At 39.4% G+C, this 27,585-nt stretch overlaps 1 protein-coding gene across 7 annotated transcripts in view; it reads left to right on the top strand.

The window, feature by feature from the left end:
- Positions 1-27,585, top strand: part of creb5 (cAMP responsive element binding protein 5) — a 323,604-nt gene that overhangs the window by 163,363 nt on the left and 132,656 nt on the right. Inside the window, exon 1 of one of the 7 annotated variants that reach the window (XM_008117041.3) lies at positions 23,994-24,526. The exons of the other annotated variants lie outside the window; for them this stretch is intronic. Within the exon in view, the coding sequence (XP_008115248.1) occupies positions 24,480-24,526 (47 nt within the window). The 5' untranslated portion in view covers positions 23,994-24,479. Of the gene's footprint in view, positions 1-23,993; positions 24,527-27,585 lie in introns of those variants that run through there. 7 annotated transcript variants of the gene reach the window in all.

The following is a 27,585-nucleotide window of genomic DNA, read 5'->3' as shown; positions in this document are numbered from 1 at the left end:
TATGTTCTGTTTCAGAAATTAGAGCTGATGTGGTCTATCCAATGTAATTTTCTAAATTAGCACCCCAAATAACCAAATCGAATCTAAAGTTGACCAAAAACTGATTCGTAACTCTTTTGGTACTAATGTTGGAAAGTGGTCCTTGGTCAAAATGGGCCATGGTCAAGTGGTCCCTGGTCAAAAAAAAGGTTGAGAACCACTGGCATATACGAATCCTGCAACTGATTGCTCAAGTAATTGTATTCATGCATACAGCCCAGGTATATAGAAATGGGCACCAAGGCAAGGTTTTCTTAAAATTCAAATTGACTTTACATATCATAATCACCAACAGCACCCCTGTAATTATTATTTATGATTGTTGTTATTATTGCTACTACTGCTGCTTCTGCAAATGTATGTGTGAGTGTAGAGAGAGAAAGAAAGCGATGGTAGAGGTTTGCACAGGTCAGAGGAAATTAGATAGACAACATCTGCAATCATGAATATTTGATTTATTGTTATTTTTAATAATGATGTGAGTAGGGATGTAATTATACATTGTGCTTTCTTCTGTAAACTTAGATAATCTGTAATGTCTCTTTCTTTACATCCATCTCTCACCAAATATCCTAGATCTTAAATGCCATAAGACTTATAACACATGGCTAAAATGCTACAGTGGGACAGCTTTGCTAAGTACGAGACTATAATAGGAAATAAATTAGATTGAAAAGAGGACTGTTAGAGGCAAAGGATAGCTGCTTCCCTTGAAGCAACAAGGAAAAACAGCCAGCTGTGACGGAAGCTGACATGTTGTACTAAGGCAGAAACACAATATAATAGGGAAATGTGCTTCTTTGTTCAGATCCGTTTCCTATTAACACTTAGAATGTTGTGCTTGTGCATGCCATTCCCCGAGGACAGTTTGGTTGGCTTTAAATGAATAACAGTGGGATATATAAAACTGTTGGGTTTGAAAAGAAGGCAAACCTGGGTTCTTTATTTCATGAATCATAGAAGTAATATAAAGCCAGTATTGCCAAAGAACAACCATGAATACAGCATTTACAAGACAAGAGCACATGCAACATTTGAGACATTTGTTTTGCTATTTTCCAGTGTCTCCAAAAATGAAGAAAACAGGCGACTTTCTAGAATCAGGAAAGGTTGTAGCAATTTGTTACTAGGCATATTTCTTGCAAAGAAATCTGACTGTTTTTTGTTGGGAATTACTCCCCAGAAAGTAGATACCAAATTTAACAAAGATGGGAAAAATTGTTCCATAATGGCACTACCATTCAGCTGTGGTGGGATTGCATTGCTTCTATGAGGTAAGAGGCCATGTGGACAGTAGCCAAAAATCCATAATATCTCCTTTGAACTGGGTTATTTGAGTCCACATTGCCATATAATCCAGTTCAAAGCAGATAATGTGGGATTTTATACAGCTGTGTGGAAGGGGTCTAAGAAGAAATGGGGTGACATTAATAGTAAAGAGTGATGTAGCAAAAGCAGTCATAGGATATAATGCAAAGGATGATCAAATAATATTAATAAGGCATCAAGGAAAACTCATCAGTAGAACTGTAATCCAAGTTTATGTTCCAAGTACAGAGGCAGACGAAGAAGGAATGGAAAGATTCTATGCTGGAGTCCAGGAGGAAATCATACACCAAAGCAGGACTTTGTGTGAATTATAGGCAATTTTAATGCAAAAATAGGAAACAAAGCAGAATGAACAATTGTAGAAAATGTTGGACTAGAATCAAGATATGAGGCAGGAGAGCAACTGATTACATTTGTTTAAATTTCATACCAAAACAACAAGAAAAACCATCACACTCCCCATAATAGAGTCCCCATAAGTCAGTGTACAGTATACCTGAAGTTACAGAATAACAACAGGACATTTTGTGCTATAAATTTCCTTCTAATTCAAATGCTGCTGATTTGTTGTCAGTCCAAATGTAAGCAGGAAAAAGTTTTTATTGCTGTTTGTAGCTTGGAGAAAATGTTGCTGTTGTTGGGATTGGGTCATGGAGAGAAAGTTTACACCTCGTGCTCAGAGGTGGTGATTTTAAAAAAATCATACTCATAGACACATGTTTAGGATTAACTTGGTAAACACCGGACAACAGATTTAAAATAACATGCAGTTATATTGTTTTAGAATAGACTGATGCAAAACTTACCTTCGAAACATCATTTTAAACTACATTTTTAGTAAAAGACACTTTGGATGATATGATCTATTACTTAAAAAATTATTGCACTGAGTAAATCCATATTACGAAGGGTGGGAACTTAGGAAGAAGGGAGGGACAAATGGAAGATTTCACAAAACAATGTAAGGATAGTGTGTAACTATAGGCTACAGATTTTACTGGAAGTTTTATTGGTCTCATGAAACCACTCTGTTCGTACTTCCTTCCAAAATATTACTATTAAAATGTTCTTCATTTTCCCTTCTTCCCCCCTGCATCCCCACAAACCCTTTTCTCGACTCAGAGCTATGCATAATTATATTCAGCCATTCATACTGTTATTTCTAGGTGTTTGTCATTTTTAAAAAAATAAGGCATGCAATCAAGTTTTTACTTGAACTATGGAAAACAAGCTGTTTCCAAGATGCGAGATCTCAAGAGGCACAGAAGGATTGTAGGAGATTAGTATTTAAAGGTCGGTTTTAAAATGGGTGATAATTGTGCATCATTAACACTGTAATTCTATGCAGCAGAAGATGGAAAAGGTCCAAGATAAAGTAAATAGTTCTAGTAATAAATAGTTCTAGTGATTCTGCCCAGATATCCTAGGACTTCCCTTAAAAATGAACATACTGAAAAAAAAAGTTAGAACCTGTCTTAGGTGTTATGGCAGAAGTATTTGTGATCTGCATATTTCAGTATTGCAACTGGGTTTTTTCATAGTGTCATAACTCACATAACTAAGGTATCAAATGGAGTCCGCAGTGGCGAAGCAGGTTAAACGGCTGACCTGCTGAACTTGCTGACTGAAAGGTTGGTGGTTCGAATCCGGGGAGCGAGGTGAAATGTTTATTTTAAGTATTTTGTAACCAACAAAGGAGAGCTTGAAAATGTTATGGTGGAGAATATCGTTCCTAGAGTATCCTAGAAAAAGGTTTCCCACCCAGTGCTTCCAGATGTGGCAATATGGTTTGAGCTTTCTGGAGTTGTGATTTATCATATCTGGAGATGGAAAACTGATTAGAGACTGAGCTGAATCAATAGCTGGACTTTGGGAATATAAAATCTTGGGCTTACTCTCAAGACAACTACTCCTAGACATCTCCAAAACTATTACAAGACTGGATATGCAATGCTAGATTACATGCATTTGGGGTTGCCATATTCTAGTTCCTCAAATCTGGTAATCTATTTTGCATATAATTTGCATATTATGTAAATTATATTTTGTTTATATTCTAATCCTGCAAATTAGACATGTCAATTGTTGCATTTTTCTTACACTAAGATTCAACCTTAAAACATTTTTTTTAAATTACTGATATGAGACAACCACTTAGAGCAGTGGTTTGCAACCTTCCTAATGCCACGACTCCTTAATACAGTTCCCCATGTTGTGGTGACCCCCAACCATACAATTATTTTCTTTGCTGCTTCATAACTTTAAGAACGTTAAGACATGGCTTTGTGCGCAAGCATTTAATGAATAAACAATATATTGACATGGTCTGAACTTAGGTTTATGTGCAATGGTTCCTTGGAAAAGTGGTTTTAAGTAACTATATGTTTTAGCTGACTAATGTATTTTATGTGTTGTATTTTATGAATAGTTGTTAATGGTTTTAAATGTGTTGCTGTTTTATTGATCTGTTTGGCATTGAATTTTGCCGGTTGTTGTAAGCCGCCCTGAGTCCCCTCAGGTGAGAAGGGCGGGATAGAAATGTTGTAAATAAATAAATAACTGTATTTTTTCTACTGTTATGAATTGTAATGTAAATATCTGATATGCAGGATATATTTTCATTCACTGGACCAAATTTGGCACAAATACCCGATACACCCACATTTGAATACTGGTGGGGTTGGGGGAGGGGGATGATTTTGTCATTTGGGAGTTGTAGCTCCTCGAATTTATACTTACCTACAATCAAAGAGCATTCTGAACTCCACCTACAATGGAAATGAACCAGACTTGCCATATAGAACTCCCATGACCAACAGAAAATACTGGAAGAGTTTGGTAATGATGATAATGATAATGCAGAAGATTATCCAGATCATTTTCTGGCATCTCAGTTAGAAAAGCCAGCTGTGGGGAAGAGAAAGAACTCTCTTTCTCTCTGCCTGAGACCTTGAGTGCTTCTGCCAGGTATTGCTAGGCTTGATAGCCACAGTCTGACCAGGCAAATAGTAGTTTCCTGTGCTGAGATATTAAGGAAGACTGCATTTGGTCTGAGAGAACTGAGTGTTGCACGTAGCAAAAAAAGTCTTTTCAATATGTTTGAGGGGGCTCCTTGTAGCCATCCAGGGATGAGAAGATCAGAAGGTAGCAGCAATAGTTGCAAATTCATTGTCGTTGTTATTTCTTTTGATTTATGACAAACCCCTCAATGAGCGACTTCCAAGACATGCTGTCATGTACAAAGCTGCTCGTGTGTTGTAAACTCAGGAGTGTTGCTTGCTTTGCTTGAGTCTATCCACCTGTAATACACTTTTCCTTGTTTCCTACTGCCTCCCATTTTACCGGTGTTATCATCATGGGCATTGATTACACATTAATAGCAAGGAAATGGCAAAAATTCCTTGTTAACATGCTTTAAAGTAATGATGTTGAATAGCAATGTTACTTTTAATGCATTATTCCCAAGGTCTTTCTAATTGACACATAAATTTAATATGCTAGTCTGCACGTGTGTGTATACATATTGGGGATCATTACTAGGATTGAAATTTCACAACAGCGAAATTTCCCCTCTAAATCTAATTTTCCTTAAATTCTTAAATTAGTTTGCAAGTCACCCAAATCATCTGTTTTATATAAATAACTAGCTGGGCCCGGCCACGCGTTGCTGTGGTGAAGTATGGTGGTATGGGAAATAAAGTATTGAGGAATTGGTGGTAGTTAAGGTAAAGGGTAAAGATTTTCTCCTGATGTTCAGTCATGTCTGACTGTGGGGGTTGGTGCTCATCTCCATTTCTAAGCCGAAGAGCCAGCGTTGTCCATAGACTCCTCCAAGGTCATGTGGCCAGCATGACTGCATGGAGCACCGTTATCTTCCCGCTGGAGCAGTACCTATTCATCTACTCTCATTTGCATGTTTTTGAACTTTAGGGTTGGCAGAAGCTGGGGCTAACAGTGGGGGCTCTCTCCTCTCCCCTGATTCAAACCTGCGACCTTTCGGTCCAGAAGTTCAGCAGCTCAGCACTTTAACACGCTGCACCATCAGGGGATATTATTTCCTAAAGGTTGTGAATATACAATATTTCGGATTTTTTTGTCTGTTGGAGGCAAGTATGACTGCTGCAATTAGGGTAAATGATTAGCATTTAATGGCCTTGCAGCTTTAAAGCCTGGCTGTTTCCTCCCTGAGTGAATTTTTTGTTGGGAGGTGTTAGCTGGCCCGGATTGTTTCCTGTCTGGAATTCCCTTGTTTTCAGAGTGGTGTTCTTTGCGATATTAATTAGATAATCTGTGAAAGAGGCCTAAGTGAAGCCTAACTCTGCCTGTCCCCTGGGGTGAGTTGGTTGCTAGGAGACCAAGTGGGTGGAGCTTAGCCTTCTAACTGGCAGCAATTGGATAAAAACAATTATTCCTCTCCCTCTAATTAGGACTTTATTTTTCTTTTCTTTTTGTTGTATCAACCTAGAGCCGTGGATGATGGGTTGTGTTGTCAAATTTCGAGGTTGGGGGGCCTGTAGTTTTATTGTTTTGGCCGCTGCCCTGATGCCATCACTCTTTTATATATATAGATGTAACAGTTATAGCACTATGATTCCACTTTAAGTTCCATGCTTCCATGTGTGGCACACTTGTGAAATGCAAGACCGACAACCAAATCTGGTTCGCCATGCCATTTTATGCGTCCCACAAGGTTTTCACCAGGGCAACATAGTTACATTTATATAGTCTTACAATTACAAATAGCCCTTTGAAAGCAACCACAAGGCTGATGTGGCTCTCAGTGAAAATGAGTTTGACAGGACTGTGCTATGGCATTCTGGAATTTGCCGTTTAGGAAGCGGCATTAATAATTCTCAGCCAGAGAGCTCTAGAACCTCACCAAGCTTTCATAGGAGGCAGCCATTGCAGTTAAAGTGGATCAGTAACACTTTAATTGAGTAGTGTGGATGGGCCACTGGTTTCCATTTATTTACAAAGACAGAAAAAAGCAACATGTCTTTTCCTGTGTGATTCTTCCTGCTAAGAGAATGGAAATTGTGTCATAGCTCTTCCCTTCTTTTTAAGAGGAACTTGATATTTCACATTGTGCCAGACGACAGGCAGCTGAGCTCAGTATAGCCCAAAATGCTGCCAATCCTGGCTTTGGGCTGACTTCATTATGTTAAAGAAGGGCAGCCAAATCAATAGTCAGTTTGCCTCACCCTCTTTGTCTGCTACTGGATATGTTGAAACTAGATGCATCCTTAGATGTCTCCATAATATCGGTTAGTCTAGCTGACATGAGGGCATCTGGTCAGGTCACAGTATCTTACAGCTCGAGAAGGTTACTTTTTGGACTACAGCTCCGAAAATTCCCCAAAGAGCATGTTCAGTAAAGTTACTTTTCAAAGGTATGTTTCTAGAGGGTTTATAAACATACACAATTAGTAATACTGTATTTCTACTTTGTGGCTGATGGAAACCCTGTGTTATTTGAGAAAACCACTGTTCTTTTTCCTTTTGGGGGATAACAGAATTTGAGAATGATTGCAGAGCCAAAAGGAGCACATTTTGTCCTAGCCCCAACACAACTACACTTGGTAATTTTTCAACATACAATCTATTCCTCTTTGAAATGTCATAAAAGTGTTCTAATTTAAAAAAAACCCAAAAGAATGTAGTAGTGATAAAGAACTGCTGGCACCTTGTGGTAAATGTTTGAATGTGTTTGAAACAATAACTTCAATTATATTAACTACAAAAATTGATGGACCAGCTTCTTTCCAAATCATAGCAGTTTTAGTATCAAAGGGTTTTTCCAGCTTTTCTATCTTACCTAAAGCATCTGAGATTTGTAATCCAGTGAGGTACTTGAAATCCCATGCTAGGGAATGACAGTTTAAGACCCCTAGGTACATGTCTGCACTACAGATGTTAACAGATTTAACACCCAGTTTCTCTTATCTAATCTTAGGGCATCTTGAGAACTCTCATCAACCTGCTAGTCAAATAATTCCTCAGACTAAATAATTAGTCATGACAAAGTGGCATGAAACAGATATAACTCTGAAGTGCAGATATTTTAATCTGAGAGAACATTTCTTTAGGAATCTCAAAGACCTCCAGCACAATTCCATGGCCAACCTTTGGGAAATTGTAACATGATGCTCATCTTCCTGTAGAAATTAACTATAGCATCACATTGGAGAACCAGAAATTCTTAGAGACAACATTTTAATCAAATCAACGAACAATCAAATCTGCAGAAGTCAAATCCGCAAATGTGGAGGACCAATTATACCTCATACAATATTCACAGAATGCTTCATATGAATCAGTCATACAATCATACTCGGACAACGAGGGATCGCCTAAGTAAGTAAGTCATATGAATTGCAGACCAGGAGAATCTCTGTAGTAAGCTGGCTAATTGGTTGCAGACAACCTACTATGGTCAGTAATAAGAAATCTGAAAATGAAGAATCCTGAGGATTGTGGCCAAGATTTCCAAATACCACTGTCATCCAAATATTCTGGGGACAACCATAAAAAGGTAAAGGTAAAGGTTTCCCCTGACATTAAGTCCAGTTGTGACCCACTCTGGGGGTTGGTGCTCATCTCCATTTCTAAGCCGAAGAGCCTGTGTTGTCCGTAGACACCTCCAAGGTCATGTGGCTGGCATGACTGCATGGAACACTGTTACCTTCCTGCCGGAGCTGTACCTATTTATCTACTCACATTTGCATGTTTTTGAACTGCTAGGTTGGCAGAAGCTGGAGCTAACAGCGGGAGCTCACTCCGCTCCCAGGATTTGAACCTGGACCTTTTGGTCTGCAAGTTTAACACACTGAGCCACTGGAGGCTCCGGGGACAGCCATAGCTGTATGATAAAGCTCCTGTTTAACTATGAATTGTCTTCATTCTTATTTACCATTTTAGATATTTATTACAGTCGCTTGTCAGCTGTGACAGAAGAGCTTCTTTAGCTTTGATACTCTACTCAGTTGAACTTTGTACATTAAACTGACCATGTGAGCAACTTCCCCGTTCATCTAGTATCTGAAGTCATGGAACAGAGAAAGCAGACTGTTTTCCTTCAGCTTTATCTTATATACCAAGTCAGGGCTTGGAACGGTTGTTGATTTGCTTTTTTTTTTTTGGGGGGGGGGGGGGCATGGCTACCACAATACTTCCAGATAATAAGATTGCTGACTTTTCTAAACCCTGGGTTGTCTTTCTTGGCTTTATTTAGTTGGAATCTTTTTTGATTTTCCAACCAGTGATTTCTAGAACCCTGGGGTTCTGGAAGAACTAAAAATATTGAGAAAGGTTGTGCATCTTTTAATACATAATATGTATCCAATGGCATCTGTTGTTAACTGCTATCAGGTTGATTTCAACTTAGTTATTATATCAATGAGAGATGTCCAAATCATCTTTATCAACAGGTTCAGGTGTTACAAATATTAGGTCATTGCTTCTTTGATTAAGTCTATCCACTGATGTCTTCCGCTTTTACTTTGCCAAACATCCATGCCTTTTGTAGTGACTTATTTCCTCATGCCATTCCCAAAATACAACAATCTCCCCTTAGACCTCTTTACTCCTAGGAAGAATCTAGGCTTGATTTGGTCTTGAACCGATTCATTTATCTTTTTGGCAGTCCACAGTATTCATAGAACTCTCCTCCAGCACCATATTTCAAATGAGTTGATTCTCTTCCTAGAAGTTTTCACAACTATACAGAAAATGCAATGTTTCTGACTTAAACATTCAGTTATATATCTTTCCACCTGATTGTCTAGTTCCTTCATAGTTGTTCTTCCATGGCTTTTATCTGCTCAAGAAAACATGTTCCATGACTTCTTGTGCTCAAGAGAAACAGCACTGTGATGATCATTCAGGACATTCAGAAGGAAACCAGGACATTAGAAAGACCTATTACATTGCTTCTTTCTTTTGTGCCTCTGATCCAAAGAGAAAGGCCAGGATCTAAAGAGCTACTGTAGATAAAGAAATATCCCCTGTTTCAGAGAAACACAAACTTAGATCCCCTAGGCATGTGAAACTGGTTTTCTCAGTTTTTTGGATCCTAGCCAAAGCACCCAATGAAAAGAACACCACTGAGGCACTTAATGTATCATATTTAATTTGCTTATTTGCAATCTTTGTATTTATAATTTACAGCCTTAAAAAAAAAAGGAAAACCCTGAGAACTGTGGGGTGTTTGAATTCCAGGAATGGGTTTCAGTTGGAATAGTTCACTTGCAAAGTTCTTTCCCTGCCAAAAACTTTGAAAGAAATATTAGCAAAGTATGTATGCATTTTGGGTAGGAGAGATAATTTTAAATCTTTTGATCTTTTGATAATGTATTGTTGATATATTAATATGGTGCCATGCATAGATGTCCGTGGGCTAAAACTGTGGTTTTGAAAGAATTTTTTTTTCAGAATTAGCCAAACCAGCTTCAGTAGGCTCTCAGTATCTACTAGAATTTGGTTCCAGGAATTCCCCCCCCCCCCCCCCCCCGCCACTCTGTGGACATCAACTCCAAGGATGCTCAAGTCCCATTATATGCAATGACAAAGTAAGGTGATGTCCCCTATATAAAAATGGCAAAATCAAAGTTAGCTTTTTGAAAATTCTTTGGCATTTGTAGATAAGTCACAAACATCTGTTTGAAAAGAAGCCCCTGGTGGTGCAATGGGTTAAACCCTTTGCCAACATGACTGCTGATTTGAAGGTTGGATTGCTGACCTGAAGGTTGCCAGTTTGCATCCGGGGAAAGAATTGATGAGCTCCCTCTGTCAGCTCCAGCTCTCCATGTAGGGACATGAGAGAAGTCTCCCACAAGGATGGTAAAACGTCAAAACATCTGGGCGTCCCCTGGACAACGTCCTTACAGACGGCCAATTCTCTCACACCAGAAGCGACTTGCAGTTTCTCAAATTGCTCCTGACACGAAAAAACCATCTGTTTGAAAGAAAAGCAGAGAGAAAAGTTTATAATGACTGCTTGAAAAAATGTACTTCTGTGGATGAGTCTGTGTTGTAAAAAATAATGCATCACTTTGCATTAAATTGCGAATGAATTTCAAAAACTAGAGAATATATACTTTGAGATGAATACAACATTTTTTGAAAAAGCAATGTAGGTGTGACAATATGCTAAGAGAGAACAAATTGTGTTGCTAGAGGAGTATGCAAGCTTTGGAGTTACGCAGCACTCTTCATCAAACAGAATAAAAAACTTTTTCTTACACTAGCTCAGGGGTCTGAGAAAAGATCAGCTATTTTTATAGAGATAATCACTGAAGGAAAACAATCACGTTGAAATGGCCCTGTTTGTTATGGCTGTCAGTAGTCCCCTATAATGTCTTAACAGCCCGAAAATGCAGAACAAACCAGATTGACAACCGAAGCAAAATTAAAATAAACCATACAAAACAGGAGAAAGACAAAAGTCAACCAAAGCTTTAAAGATAATCAGCCAAATACTAGTTGGAATTAATGGGCCTTTGAGCGTGCTCTGAAGCTTGCCAAGCTACGATCTTTTGGCATGCCACCAAAGATAGTGAATCGAAACGCAAGCAATTCCTGATGTTGTCTCTAGGGTCCTTCGCATTTGGAACTGGTGGCAAACTATCCTTAGTGATCTGAATAGGCACAAGAGGGTTATATAGCATGGGAGTGCTGTGAAAGTTAGATAAAACTAAATGTTTGCCTCGTGTGAACATTAGATTAAAATGAAGGGATTGTGTTGTTTAGTGAAAACAGTTTCCTTGGGAACACTGGAATCGTTTTACGGTGCTGCATGATGTAATTAGTTGAGTTCCACGTTTAAAGTGGGGAAACCATATGTGTATAAATTTTTAAAAATACTTTAACTGCCTGATCCTTTGCACATTTGCTTGGAAGCAATGAAGTCAATGGGACTTACTCGCTAGTAAGTGTGCCTAAGTGTTTGACCGGCCAGCTTTCTTTGTATCTTCATTTTGGTCCCTGCAAAAAGAAAGAATGAAAACTGAGCTAAAAGTGCTTTAGATCCTTGTGTTGTTGTTGTTTTAAGAGCCTTTGTGAAGGAATCCAGCCAAAATGCATAAAATTATGAGTTGGCTGGAAAAAGTGAGCAGGGAATACTTGCTTACCCTTTCAGATAATACGAAAAGTATGGAAAGGGCACAACATGAAAATAACACATCGCAGGTTCCAAACAAACAAAAGGATTGTTGTTTCCACACATAGGTGACCTGTGGAACTCTTTGCAAGCTGAAAGAAGAAAGAGCCAAGACAAATATGGAACTCAAGAAAAGAGTCGGTAACTTCAAGGAAGGGAGGAATATCAATAGCCACTAAAATCGTCTTTGCACTTTCTCTTATCCTGAGGTAGGAGCTTCAACCTTGGATTTATTTACAAAGCTAGGAGGTTAATCCAAGGATGACATGGATTAAAATCTAAGCCAATTGCCTATGGATGATTAGGATTTTTAGTGCATCTCGGCTCCACTCAGAAGTGAGAGTGTAGGAAATAGCAGCAAAACTTAATGTTTAGTATGAGCCCCGTTGATAAGAAAGTGAAATTAAGCAAGGCATAAACTAAAACACTTAGGATCTATGTACACATCAACAAAGGCAAGTTACACCAGTTATTCCTAGTGATAAAAGGATGTTCCAGTGTCTCATAGATTATTCTACAATCACATGCAACACTTTTTATGTCACCACACTTCCATGTTGCTTCAATGTTCTTTGTCAACTTGGAAATACAACTTTGGAACTGCAGCTTCCAGATTTTTCCAACAAACATAGCAACTGGGCATACTTTAGCCCAACAGAAATGCAATTCTCCAAATTTTCCACAGCTCTGTAAAAAATAAGGATACAAGCAAAAAGCTAAAACAGACATTCTACGTTTTGTGTACACAGTTATAGCACTATGATTCCACCATTAGGCCTTAGCAGATAGAGCTTGTCAACCTATTTAAGTGTGAGACTTTTTGCCCAATCTGTCAGGCTATAAAGATCATACATTTTCGTTGGCTATCCATTTAGTCAAGCTTTCAAAATGAATCATTCTGCAAGATAAAATGTTTGACAGTTGAGTTTGAATAGAGATGATGTTTGTCCACATGCAGATAACAGAACAAAAAGACTGGTTACTAAAGGTTTGCTGAAATAACAACAACAACAACAACAACAACAACAACAACAACAACCTTATATCCCGCCTCCCATCTCCCCAGAGGGACTAGGGGCAGCTCACATGGGAACCTAGCCCAAACTACAGCATAAGATACAACAGCAAAATGCATTTAAAACATACAAAACAAAGCATATAAAGTACAATAAAAACACACTCAACTGACCAATAGCCAAGGCGCAATGAGCATCTTCCCATCTCTAGTTTTATATCATACTTTGTTCTAGTCTAGCAGTTCATTTTGATTTGACATGTAGTTGAATTTCCTGGAAATTTTTATATGCAGGTTGGGACTGGAGTCTTTTTGAAATTAATTAACGTTTTTTAAAACCCTGTGTACGCATGTGCACACACATACATACATATATGTATGAGATTATTTTCCAGGAGTGGCTGCACAACTTACAAGCATGGATGTTTTACAGCTGTAATTTAAAAATCCATATAATTGGACCACATGGCTCAATGATAGTAATTGGATGCAGGAGACTTAATTTCCAGGTCACCAGCACAGTATTTGCTTAGAGTTATTTTGCCCAGATAGACCTATTTGAAAAAGCATAAGCAGATTTCTCAACCCATTCCCAAGGGACAAATGTCAAAACCAAAAAGAACCGTCCATTCCCATGAATACTAACTGACTTTGACAATTTCACCTGCAAGGTACAGATCCAGAATAGGAGGAAGACTCAGGAAACCCTGGGAAAGTGAGTATTTCTTCAGGTTAGTGACTGATGTTTGTTCATATGAGGAGAAAGTGGAAAAAAATCACAACAGATAATTTTCCCTACGGCTAGGTTCCACTACAGTATCTGATTGTATAGCACTGGATTCAGCCATCCACAGCTTGAAAATATCCCCCACCTCACCCCAAAAAAACCTAATAGTGAACTTTGATTTTGCCATTTTATATATTATACAATGTCATTGTATATAATGGGGATTTGAGCAGCCGTGGATTTTGATTTCCATTGTTGTTGTTTATTTATTCAGTTGTTTCCGACTTTTCCGGCCCATGGCAGAGCTCCCTGTTGGTTGCCGCCACCCCCCAGCTCCTTCAAGGTCAAGCCAGTCACTTCAAGGATACCATCCATCCATCTTGCCCTTGGTCAGCCCCTCTTCCTTTTTCCTTCCATTTTCCCCAGCATCATTATCTTCTCCAAGCTTTCCTGCCTTCTCATTGTGTGGCTAAAGTACTTCATCTTTACCTCTAATATCCTTCCCTCCAGTGAACAGTCGGGCATTATTTCCTGGAGTATGGACTGGTTGGATCTTCTTGCAGTCCAAGGCACTTTCAGAATTTTCCTCCGACAGGTAGCTATCTATCATACCCTCCATCATTTCACAGAGGGAAACTGGGACAAATGGCAGCAGTTATTAATAAGGAAAAAGAACAAGCTTGGAAAGGCTGCAGAAGTTTGCTTTTACTCAAGTTTACTGGGAACGACAATATTTCTTTACGTCCCCCACTTCCCACTTAAGTGCAAACTACTTTTGCACTTTGAACTCAGACTTCGAACAAAGAAAAGTGGGAGGAAGAGAGCAAGATTCAGACATTTTAAAGGCAGCTGGGAAAATGGGATGGCAGGATAAATTGGAACTGTTTTGAGTCTTTTTGTTTACAGAAAAAGTGGGGTATAAATTACAACAACAGCACTTTCAGAGTATTAATGGCTTTGGCATGTCTTGTTACTGCTTATTTATTGTGTCTGAAGCAAATTGAGAATATCATTATAATGGTCAGCTGATTTGTTTATTTGCATGCTGCAAGTCGCTTCTGGTGTGAAAAAATCAGCTGTCTACAAAGACGTTGCCCAGGGGACACTTGGATGTATTACTATCCTGCAGGGAGGCTTCTCTCGTGTCCCCCTTGTTACTGCTAAGACTGATTTAATTATTTTTCTCAACTAGCTGCATTTGTTCAGTACAGTTACCTTTGCCTTTAGGTTCAGGAGTCAAAAGATAGAACCCTTTCCTTGTAATTCTCAACTTTTGAAAAACTTTAAACCAGAATTGGGGTCATGTAGCAGAGTTGGCGCACTGTAACACCTAAAATCCCTCAGCATTTTCTATACTAGCTATGCTATGGGTGATGGGGACGTACAGGTGTAAAGCCTAGCTTTAAGCATTTACAGGAAATTTTGGTCTGCATCACACTCCTCATCTACACTAATCCAGATGATCTGATTCAAACTGGATTATATGGCAGAGTAAACTCATATAATCCAGGTAATCTGGATTCAGAAACTGAATTATATGGCAGTGTAGATCCAGCCACAGTCAATGGAGAATGAAAGGTATCCTTCACCTCATACCATTTTCATGATCAATTTTACTTCCTGTAACTATATAATACAAATGCATGTGTTGTGCAAGACAGGCAGATTGTCAGAAAACCAAATAGTACTCAGGTAAAGTAGCAATCCCTTTACTCAACCAGCAGTATTACTGTGATCAAAAGTCTGGTGAATACACATCTGTTTTAAGGAAGGTGGAGGAAGTACAACCATTAATCTTTTGCATCAGGTGTGGTTTACTCATCTATCTGATTTAAATCAGGATTTTTTGCCTTCCCATTTCAAAATACCATCCTTGGATCTTTTGAACTCTTAGAGAAAGCTATCTTGTGCCAGAACAATGGTAGTATCCCATTTCCCAGTGAGACGTGCTCTATTCCTATCAAGAAAGGCATGAGAATAAAAACGTTCTGCGGTTCTGTCCACTATAAAAACATAGGACACCCAAGTTGAACTGAACACTGAATAACTCCACATGGTTTTTGCACTGGTCTGTAACTGAAAGGGTTCACTGGAAGCAATTTGCTAAGAAGTCCTTAGGAAACCACCTGGATGGTTATTTAAAATTAAAAAAGGAAGAGATGCCCCATTTTTGTTTTTGAAAAATGTCTAATGCTAGGCTTAAGTCTTTGTACATGTGATAGTCATTAAAGCTTATTTAACCCTGAAATTTGCTGGGCCCCTTGATTCCGCTGGGGCTAGAATGATCTTGTTTGAAAAAGGAAAATAATGTCTCTATGAAAATGAGACGTCCCTCAACAGAGAACAATTGTTTCAAAATTATTTTAGTCCATACCAATGGCTACGTGATGGGAGCATTTTTTCAACCTCTTTGAAGTCTGTAGATTCGCAACAGAACCCACAGATTGGTTTGCCTTGAAAATATCTTGATTTAAGCTGACTTGATCCCATTCAGCAAAAAGAGCATCACCTGAAATTCAGGTGTTCCCGTTTCTGAATTGTACTTACAAGGTACAATATTCTCTATCAGTTATAATCATCTACTAAGAAGTCTGTTGTGGATGTTGATGCCAGACTTACATGCCTTAAATCTAAGGATTTGAATACAAATACAATCAGGGGCCCTCGGTGGTGCAGCGGGTTAAACCGCTGAGCTGCTGAACTTGCTGACGGAAAGGTTAGTGGTTTGAATCCAAGGAGTTGGGTGAGCTCCTGCTGTTAGCCCCAGCTTCTGCCGACCTAGCAGTTAGAAAACATGCAAATGTGAGTAGATCAATAGGTACTGCTTCGGTGGAAAGGTAACAGCACTCCATGCCATCATGCCAGCCACGTGACCTTGGAGGTGTCTATGGACAACGTCGGCTCTTCGGCTTAGAAACTGAGATATGCACCACACTCCAGAGTCAGACACAACTAGACATAATGTAAGGGGAAAACCTTTACCTTTTTATAATCAGCTCTCCACATTTGCAGGGTGAGTGTTGCAAGACTTGGTGACAGTATAAAAAAAACAACAAATGACAACTCCCATCACTTTTCATTATCCACCGTGCAGACCGAGGGTGATGGGAATTGCAGGCCAAGTGTACTTGTGGCTCTGAAGTTGGGGAAAGGCATTTTAAAGACAGATGTCATATCCACGAGTCTTGTATATAAATTCAAACTCTACTATCCTGACTAAACAGAACAAACTGTGGCCTTCAAAATGTTACTGTATCACAACTCCCATCAGCAATAGTCATGATGTCTAATGATGAGGAATACAGGAGTGTCCAGCAACTGGAGGGCCACATAAAATGACATCGCGGGACAAATTTGCCCTGTGGGCCTTGCATTTGACACATGTGATCTAGAGATTCTTATAGGCATATTCTCTCTTGGAATCTCTAGGTATCCTAAAGTGACTCTATGCCAAGTTCTTGCATAGCATCGTATTGGAAGACCTAGAGATTCTCAGGGAGAACATTTTAGTCTTGCCTGTAAATAATCAAATCCAAAAAAAGTCAAATCTATGAATGTGGAGGGCCAACGGTACAATTACTTTTTGGATTGTAGCTGCCACAGTCCACAGTATTGCAGGTAATTCTCGGAAGTGCAGTCCCAAAAATTGGGCTTTGTTTGTGTGTACAGTCTGCTTACTACGTTGTAGTAAGGTAAAGGTAAAGGTTTCCCCTGACGTTAAGTCCAGTCATGTCTGACTCTGGGGGTTGGTGCTCATCTCCATTTCTAAGCCAAAGAGCCAGCGTTGTCCGTAGACACCTCCAAGGTCATGTGGCCGGCATGATTGCTTGGAGCGCTGTTACCTTCCCGCCGGAGTGGTACCTATTGATCTACTCACATTGGCATGTTTTCGAACTGCTAGGTTGGCTAGGCTGGAGCTAATAGCGGCCACTCATGCCGCTCCCGGGGTTTGAACCTGGGACCTTTCGGTCTGCAAGTTCAGCAGCTCAGTGCTTTAACACACTTCGCCACCGTTGTAGTAAGATAGTTTAAAATTCTAGATAGTGATTGTATGTAGATATGTTGTAAAATTAGACCACAATGCCTTTCAAGTGATGAATTCGCACTCTACATTTCAAAATATTTCAGAATGTTATTCATGTGTTCACTCCAGCTCACCGTACTCTTGCCAAATAATTCTACGGGGATGTGCTTTTCAAAAACATAGATACTGCTGCTTGTGCAGACATAAACTTTGCTGCCAGAACTGTGGAACTGTAACTGTGCTTACATCAGGCAGCTGTGAGGTCTTCCCCACCACCCTTTCCCCAAGGAGGGGGCTGCAAGCATTCCTCCGCTATTCTGGAGCCATGGGCACTGCTTTGATGGGCCCTGTAGGATTCAGAAATCCTTGACTTCTCGTGGCCACGGCCTCATTCTTCAGTGTCATGGGTTGCTAGAAATATTGAGGATTCCAGCATAAGAGGGAGGGAAAGTGCAGAAGGGACTGTAGTTGTTACATACATGCATACATACATTAAAAGTTGTAGCTTTGGTATCCGAGTGGAATTTCCTTTCGATTGCAGGAAATTATCCATCATTTATAGGTCACAGGAAGGAAAATGGGAAAGCAGTGTTTCCTGTAAGGAGGTGGCTGGTGGAATCAACAGACCTTGAAAATACCTGAGTTAGAAATATTTTTGTCATGACCTCAGATCAGTGTCATTTTGTTTTAATCTATTCTTAAATATTTCACTGCATTGGAAACACATGCTGACCCCTCAAATTAAAGATTTATCTTTTTTTTTTCAAGTAAATTTTTATTGTGAAACCTCTTTTCAAAAAAATAAATAAATTAAAAAGTGGGGGAACAATCATAGGGATAGGAAAGTAGGAAAGGACAGAACTACTCTATGGGTCTATCTACTCTGTACTATGTGTCTGTTTCCAGGGATAATGGGGTACGGGGAACCGGGGGGGGGGGTGAGGGGTTTCGTCAACTTCCAATCTCCTCCTTTGCGGTCTATACTTTTCGCATCATTAATATTCACTGTGGCTTCCCCTACTCTTGTCTAGACCTTGCTTTATATCATTCTTACTTTCTCTTCTAGATCGTTATTATCATTTTCATTTTCCTCTGCAACATATATTTCTTTAATGATGACCAGTCTGTTTTTTTGCATTTCATTCCTTGGAAGTGTTTTAGTGTTTGAGTCAGTACATCCATGTTCATAATATCCATTATCTTCAAAATCCATTGATCTATTGTTGGTTTCTCCTTTGATCTCCACACCTTGGCGTAATTGATCCTGGCCGCCGTTGATAAGAAGTGAAAGAGTTTCTCTTTGTTTTCTGCCATTTTATCATCGATTATACCCAGCAAGTAGTATTCTGGCTTCAATCGAATTTTTACCTTTAAGATTTTCTGTATCTCTTCATGAATCTCTGACCAATATTTCTTAGCCATTCTGCAATTCCACCACATGTGTATAAATGTCCCCGTTTTTTCTTCGCATTTCCAACATTTGTCGCTCAGTTTTGGGTACATTTTCGCCAATTTTTGGGGTGTAATGTACCACCTATACATCATCTTGATCCAATTTTCCTTTAAATCCTGTGCATATGTCCATTTATTTTTAATTTTCCACATTTTTTCCCAGTCTTCTAACATTATCGTGTGGCCTACATCCTTTGCCCACAAGCTCATACAGTCTTTTACTCCTTCCGTTGACGTTGACCATTCCAAAAGTTTATTGTATAATTTCAATATTATTTTCTTATCTGATTTCATTATTCTATCCCATGTTGTTTCGTTTTCCTCAAAGCCAATTCTGTTATCCTGATTGAAGTACTCCTTTATTTGAAAGTATTGGAACCACGAAATCTCTTGGTCTATTTTCTTCATTTCTTCCTGTGATTTAAGTGTCCACTTCCCCTCTCTTTTGCTAATAATATCGTTATAAATTAGCCAATTCCTTCTTGGAGTTTCTCTTCTGTGGTATGCCTCCAGGGGTGATATCCATCTTGGTGTTCTTGTATAGAAATTTCGTTTATATTTATCCCATACTTTAATAAGGGCTGCTCTAATAAAATGATTTCCGAATTTTTTTTCCAATTTCTTCTTATCATACCACATGTAGGCATGCCACCCTGTTCTCAGGTCGAATCCTTCCAAATTTAGCATCGATGTGTCTTTTAAAGTTGCCCAATCTTTGACCCAACCTAGTGCACTTGCCTCATAATATAGTTGTAAATCCGGAAGACCTAGACCTCCTCTTTTCTTTTCGTCCGTCAAATTTAGCATTTTTACCCTTGGTTTTTTCCCCTGCCAAATAAATTTGGATAGTTCAGTGCTCCAGTTTTTAAATATTTTATTATTTCTGATTATTGGGATTGTTCTAAATAAATAAAGCAGTTTTGGGAGGATGCTCATTTTAATTGTTGCAATTCTTCCTAGCAATGATAAATTTAAGAAAGACCATTTTTTCAAGTCTTTTTGTATATTCTTCCAGGTCTCTTCATAATTGTTTTTCAAAAGTTGTGCATTTTTAGCCGTGAGGTAGATTCCTAAATATTTTATTTTCTTTATGATCTCTAGTCCTGATACTTCCTGTAATTTTTTTTGCTTTGTTTTCGACATGTTTTTTTACTAAAATTTTTGTTTTTTCTTTGTTAATTTTAAAGCCCGCTATTCGACTGTAGGTTTCTATTTTTTGCAGCCAGTCATTGATGTTTAAATTTGGATTTTCTACTATGCATACCACATCATCAGCAAATGCCCTTATCTTGTATGTTTCTTTTCTAATCTTTGTGCCTTGCAAATTTTCATCCTCTCTAATGGAATTTAACAGGAGTTCCAGGACCATAATGAAGAGTAGTGGCGATAAGGGGCATCCTTGTCTTGTACCTTTGCCAATCTTGATTTTGCTTCCTTCCTGCCCATTCACTGAAATTTTTGCCGTTTGTTCTTTATAGATTGATTTAATTCCATTGATAAAGTAAAAGCCCATATCCAATTCTCTTAATAAGATTTCAATACAGTCCCAATTCAGGTTGTCGAAGGCTTTTTCCGCGTCCAGAAATATCAGCGCCAATTCTTTCTGGTTGTTAGATTCGTAGTATTCTATTATATCGAGAATTGTTCTTAAATTATCCTTAATGTCTCTCTGTGGAAGGAAACCGGTTTGGTCTTTTTGAATCCACTCTTGTAGAAACTTTTTCAATCTTTCTGCTAAGATGTTTGCATATATTTTATAGTCCACATTTAATAAGGAAATTGGTCTATAATTTCTTATCTTTAATTAATTGCCAACCTGCCAGCATAGTGGCTACACGGGAGAGGATTGTACTGAATATATCTTTTTCCTAAAGTCATTTTAGAAAGTAGCATGCACACCCTCTTGTATTAATTTTATGAAACTTATTAATTCCAATACAAGTTTGAACTCAATAATTTTGATATTTGCCTGAGCAAATCACATTCCATTCAAACCCTTTTGATTTTTGAAGGGCTTCTGTGATTAATATAAGGCAATATTTCAAAATACCAGATATTACAAGTCCTGTCTTGTGCTTCGCAAAGAGGAATCAAGCACCTGAAACACATAAAGAATGGGATGTTCTACGCTATTGGCTGGACTTTGCTTTCCCATATGATGTATATATTCATGTATAAGTATAGAACATTTAATCTCTGTTGATTTATCCATGGGTCAATTTAAGTATTGTAGTCTATTTTTAAAAAGGAACTAACCCTTTCTTTGAGTAGACCCCAGAAGAAACACCAACCTCTTCTACTTGTTTGGCAGTCCTTTGAGGGGAAGTAGCAAAGAGCCACTGCCACCATTTTTCCATCCAAGCATTCATAAAGGCCAAAATAGTGTGGATTTTAATTATAAAATTACCTGACAACTTCTGAGGATGCCTGCCATAGTTGTGGGTGAAATGTCAGGAGATAATGCTTCTGGAATATGGCCATACAGCTCGGAAAACAGGAGCGACTTGAGAAACTGCAAAGCGCTTCTGGTGTGAGAGAATTGGCTGTCTGCAAGGACGTTGCCTAGGGGATGCCCAGATGTCTAGTGTTTTTACCATTCTTGTGGGAAGCTTCTCTCATGTCCCCACATGGGGAGCTGGAGCTGACAGAGGAAGCTCATCCGAGCTCTCATCAGATTCAAACTAGCAACCTTCAGGTCAGCAACCCAACCTTCAAGTCAAGTGTCTTCCCAACACAAGGGTTTAACCCATTGCACTACTGGGAGCTCCATGAGGTTTACTTATGTATGAGTATATATGGTATGTACAACATTCCAAAGGTTCAAATAAGGAATATATATAGTCATTGGGGAACATGGCTGCTTCCAGAATAATTTCACAGCTTGGAAGAGTCCTGGTCAGGTAGACTTGAAGTTGTTGTATTTTATTGTTTAATTTTAATTATAAAATGTATATCCTGACTGTCAAAAATATGTATCCCCCATCTCCCATGTCTGGGAAAATAAAAATAAGAGATGGTTTCTGTATGTTGTTAAATTAATATAACTTGTATTGCCTGGAAATAAAAGAAAGCTTAGGGTGATTAAACTTCTTTTTTATTATGTTACAGAAGATGAGAAATCAATAACTGGTCATTCAGACATAAGTGAGTTATGCAGGCCAATGACACAATGAACCAAATTTTATCACAACTACATATGATACTGTCAAGCCAGTGGCTTCAGTGGCGCCAGTAATAATTATGGCCAATCACCCCTAATTCAGAGCGTATTCACTTGTTAATGTTGTCGCTTTTGGTAGCCACGTAGTATGGCATCAGTTGAATTTACCTGATCCATAGAATCTCCTTTATCTCCCATCTGTTGTCTGTTAATACCTGTTTCCTTGGATAGCTAAAATGTATAACTGAAAACAAAATTACTATTCCCAGATATCATTTTAAGATATTTAGCAATGAATCCACCTGAAAAAAATCTGATTTATTTTATGCAAATGCTTATTCTGCATTTTTGCAGAGAGGGGGAGAGGGAGGGAGAGAGACCCTTTGTATAAACCAGTGTCTTTGCATTCAGGCTGTTAATGCAGCTGTTGCAATTTGTACATCTACAAAAATCTTGGAAAAAGGCCACTGTAATTAAACAAATGTGTACTTTTACATTTTGGCATGCTAGTATTCCTCTTATGGTGCTGGATCTTGTACCAGTAGATAGACAGGATATAAATCAATTAAATATTGGAGGCCAGGATTGTCTTTGGGCAATTCGAATGTGTGATCATCATAATTACTCAGCTACACTCTAATTCTTATCACAACAAGACTATTTTCACTTATTGAGAAGCAGCTGCTGCAATTGGTAGGAGGCCATTCTCTTGTCACTTCAGAGGCAAGTGCATTCCCATCCCATCCTGTGAGAAATTTTGGGTGCAACAAGCAAAAGTGAGATCCTTATTGCCATTTCCCCTTGCACTGGAAATCCCTCATGTGATGGGAGATGGAAACATCTGTCAGTTGCTTCCCAAGTGACAGGAGAACAGACCCCCATTGACCACAGTGGTTGCTTCCTGGTGATACAAGAGACAGCATTATTGTGTGGAAGGGACATCATATGACCCCACATATTCATAGATTTTGTGTGAATACACAAAACTACAGATAATAAGAAACTGTGTGGAAATGTAGGACTTCAACCCCAAGAATATCATAGACTTATACTGGAGGACATAGAAAATGCCTGAAGAGGGCATATATTTGTTAGACATGATAAATGAAAGTGTGGATTATGGTCCTACAGATATAGGGACTGTGCTTTACTATAGTAGCCTTTATCCACTGATGTGAGTACCAGTTAAAAAATAAAATGACAATAACAGCAGGGGAAAGTGGTTAAATAGGTTGCAGGTAACAGATAGACAATGGAGACAGGCAGAAATCTATACTGTCATTTTTTTTAAAATATCAGGAGCGACTTGAGATACTACAAGTAGCTTCTGGTGTGAGAGAACTGGTTGTCTGTTTTACCATCCTGTGAGTCTTCTCTCATGTCTCTGCATGGGAAACTGAAGCTGACGGGTGGGAGCTCACCCCGCTCCTTGAATTCGAACTGTTGACCTTTTGGTCAGCAGTCCTTCCGGCACAAGGGTTTAACCTATTGCACCACCAGGAGCTCCTTTCAGGTCTCCTTCAAACCTGGAGTAATGTCAATTCACATGATAGTGGTGCAATTATGATGGCAGTTTATCAGTCTGTTAACATTTAGAATTTGGGTGAATGGGGGCAGCAGAAAAAGTCATGAAAAAGAACATATGGGAATGGCAGTGTAGTTTTGCTATTTAACACAGTTGAGGACCAAATAAGTGCACATGAAGTTTTCAGAAACAGCGTGTCTACGGAAATGTTGCCAGGTTGGAGAAGTTACTTTTTGAACTACAACTTCACAGAATCCCCCCAGCCAGCTCAGCCGAGCCAGAGAGTCTGGGAAAGTTGAGAAACAATATTTTTTGCAAGTTCTGTGGCAAACCCAACCCATTGAGGAGACCTTCACTATTACACATGAACCAGAACGTGAATTGTCCTTAGAAACATAACGCTCTGATTTCATCGAACAGCGGCGCTTCCTCATAGATACATTTGTTTCCTCCTAAAGCCTGACATATTTCAAATAGTTTGTCCTCTCATGTCCCTGCTTGTTTCACTTTGTCTTGCTTTTTCCTGCAAACACACACATGTATAGTGGTATTCTTTCTCTCGCTGAGTCCCAAAAGCGTGCGGGAATGTCTCTGTGCATATGTCTGTGTATGTGTAGCATCTTCTGAGAAAAACCATTAAATCCCCGACAGGGTTTGACTCTGATCTCTCTCTCTTTTTCTCTCTCTCTCTCCCCGGCAGCTGTGCTGGGGCCATTCTGAGGCGGCACTGTTTCTCTCTCTGTTTACCCGTTTCCAATGGCAATTGCACCACCAAGTCTCTGTGCGTCTGGAACTTCGCCTGGGGCTGTTTTGGTTACATTGAAGTTTTCGCTCCGGCCCTGCCAGATTTAAATGGTGACTTCACTAGCACCGAGCTCCACAGGCGAAAGGGAGGAGGGAGGCAGCGTAAAGAGGAGAGGGAGCAAGTGAGCAAAGGAGAAGGCCAGAGCATTACATCATCCTTTGGCCTGGAATCAAATGGGAAGGATATGACTCACTCGGGCTAGTTAAGCTTTGGCTCAGGTTCTACATACAGTCATTCCAGGGCTCTCATGTTCTGCACCTCAGCAGGGAATTCAGACCCAGTGATGTCCATGAGGTTTGTTTTTAATTTTCCTCTTCTGATTGCTCTCTGCTCCTCTCCAATACTATCACCACTACCTTGTCTTCATTCCTTATTTTTGTGTGCCTCTTTTTAATTCATCATTTCCCCTTTCAGCACATCCCCTCCCTTGTTTTTGCTTGTCTTCCTTTGGGTGGAAGTTTGTTTGGGAGTGATGCTGAACACCCTCTAGACTTGGGGAGCAGAACCTGGCCTCTATCAAAGCACCCATCGGTCTTGAGCAAAGTTTGGAGAGAAGTTTTTCCCTGCAGGTCTCCTTTCCCTCGCCTTGCGCTTTCCTTCCTAATCCGAGGAGACAGGGAGAGGGTTAAACTGCAGAGACCAATCATTGGGACGGTGATGTAATGCTGGAGCTGCAGGGCAATTCAGTAATGTGAGATCCAGGGGGGTCAGGGTTGCAAAGCATTTACCTGCTCTCAAGGGGGTTTAAGTTTATTATCAGTTGCAGTGACTGCAACTGGCTTCAGACAGCAACTTCTAATTATTCGCAGACTCTCCTGTTTTATCTTTTATTATTCAATGTAAAACTATCGTATAGTGTTTTTCTTTTCTTCCGTCCCCCCTTTTCTTTCTTCCCTTTCTTTTTTTTTTAAAAAAAATCAAAATCCCAACCTGATATTATCACAGCTGCACATTATTTTCTGCTCGGAGATTTTATACACACACACACAAAGTTTTGAAACAGGGTTTCAAAAAAATAAAATAGAAATGAGCCCCGCTGTTCTCCAAATGCAGCTGGTTCATTTGAGATCAGTGCACTGCTGTCTAATAGGAGGCATAAAAAGGTTTTGCTGGTAAAGATAGGCTGTCTGGGATATAAATCATTTAGGAATGTGATTTGGGCAGCGTGTCCCAAAGGTGCCACTCTGGGTTTTCAGACTGATCCTTTTGCCAACAAAGTTCCGCAAGCCTTGCGACCGCTTATTTGTGTCAGTGGGACAGCTTGCAATGAAGCAATTTCATGATTGTGGCTCATGCATGTTTGTGTTCTTTCTCTCGGTCACAAACCGTCATTGATAGCTTCCCCGCCCCCCAGCATACGTCTTATGAAGAAAGCAAAAGCTGTCACACGCAGTTAATTCTCAAGGGATTGGGCAGGGTGTTTGGATTCCTTAACTACATAATATTCCTTAATAAATTATGCATATGTTATGCGATTATGATCACATATGTGTCTGTTATTTCTACTAATAACCAGGATTTTGCCAGAATTAGAAATGTAAGTTTTTAATTTCCTTTCCTCTTCCGGTCAATGAACGAACTATAGAAGATGATTGGCTATTATGGTAGTTTGGGCTACAGCGGTGTTTCTCAAACTCTAGTCTTCCAGGTATTTGGGACTTCAGATCCCCAAATCCCTGATTATTGGCCAAAACAGCTTGGGTTTTTGGGAGTCAGTGTCCAAAGTACACGGAGTACTATATTTTGGAAATCACTGGACTAAAAGGATGATGAGATTTGGTTCTTTGTTGCTGGATTGTGAGATTTTATATAAACCAAAATCCACCTGTTTAATACATCTTAACATTTTTTTAATGTTGATGCTCTTCACCATAGAATGATTTTGAAACTATGAGACTTAAGACTTTATTTTAATCCAGAAATTTTGCATAAGTAGATATGGTATTTCATGGGAGACTAAAGACTTCATCCTACTGAACATGTCAAGTGTTTGGAAAAATTGGTTAACCATACAGCTCAGGCATACACTGTTTTGAAATTAAATGTATGATTTCACTACCTCCATCACACACTAGTAAACTATCCATTTTATTCATGAGTTCTCAGTTGATTTGCCATCACATTGTAGAGAGATGTTCCCACCCACTGTCCCTCCCCCGTTTTCTTTGTGAAAAGAAACACCTTCTCTCCTGGACTATGATTTTTGTTCCTGGGTTATAAATGACATTTCCTAATTGGTTATATTATAAACACATGGGAGGTAGAGGTAAAAGTTTTCCCCTGACATTAAGTCTAGTTGTGTCCAATTCTGGGAGCTGGTGCTCATCTCCATTTCTAAGCCAAAGAACTGGCGTTGTCTGAAGACACCTCCTTGGTCATGTGGTTGGTATGACTGCATGGAGTACCGTTACCTTCCCGCCGGAGCAGTACCTATTGATCTACTCACATTTGCATGTTTTTGAACTGCTAGGTTGGCAGAAGCTGAGGCTAACAGCGGGAGCTCATTCCATTCCCTGGATCTGAACCGCCGACCTTTCGGTCCGCAAATTCAGCAGCTGCTGAACACGTGGGAAAAGTTTATTAAACTGTAAAAGCTTTGTCTTTGCAGGAGGGACATCCTGCTATAGCACATTTTGCTCTAGTTTCTTAATGACTGGATATCTTGTAGAGTCGTTACCAATTTAGCATAGTTTGTGGGCACAAAAACGAAGTTTCTGGAGCACAACAACTACTTTCAAAGTAAGGACTATACAATTAAAAAGGAAATAACATTTGCAAACTAGGAACATATTTTAATCATCATCGTTGTTGTTGTTGTTGTTGTTGTTGTTGTTGTTGTTGTTAAGAGGCAGAATATTCTGCTACATGGCAGAAAGAAGGGGGTTGGACTAGATGGCCCTTCGGGTCAACTGAAGGAGGAGTAGGAGGAAGGAGGCACCTGGGGGCTCTTCCTTTGCCACCATTCCAGCAATCCTCCTCTCTCTCTCCTTCCCCATGTTGAAGAAGGAAGGAAGGAATCGGGGAAAGGAGGAGAGGAAGAGGAGGTAACACATGGCACACACAACACACAGAAGGAAGGAAGGCCCCCAGAGAGGGCATGAGACAGAAAGGAACACAACATACTGCTGACCTTCCCTGCTCTGTGAGCAAAAGGTAATGGTAGAGCTTTTTCTCACAGGGGCATTTTGGTTCGTCCCACAAATTGCGTAACCATATCATTTTAAAGCTGAGAACAACGAATACTGTCACATGACAGAATTGGCCATTTTGCCCATCTCTATCTGGAAAATTTGCAAAAAGATCACTTGTCAACCAGCTTAGAAAGCATCTGAAAAGATAACCCTTGCAACCCC

This window comes from Anolis carolinensis, chromosome 6 (genome assembly GCF_035594765.1).
Source record: "Anolis carolinensis isolate JA03-04 chromosome 6, rAnoCar3.1.pri, whole genome shotgun sequence".
In the NCBI taxonomy this organism is placed as follows: Eukaryota; Metazoa; Chordata; class Lepidosauria; order Squamata; family Dactyloidae; genus Anolis; species Anolis carolinensis.
Note: the sequence above shows the minus strand (reverse complement) of the source record. Positions and strands in the feature narration are given on the sequence as shown.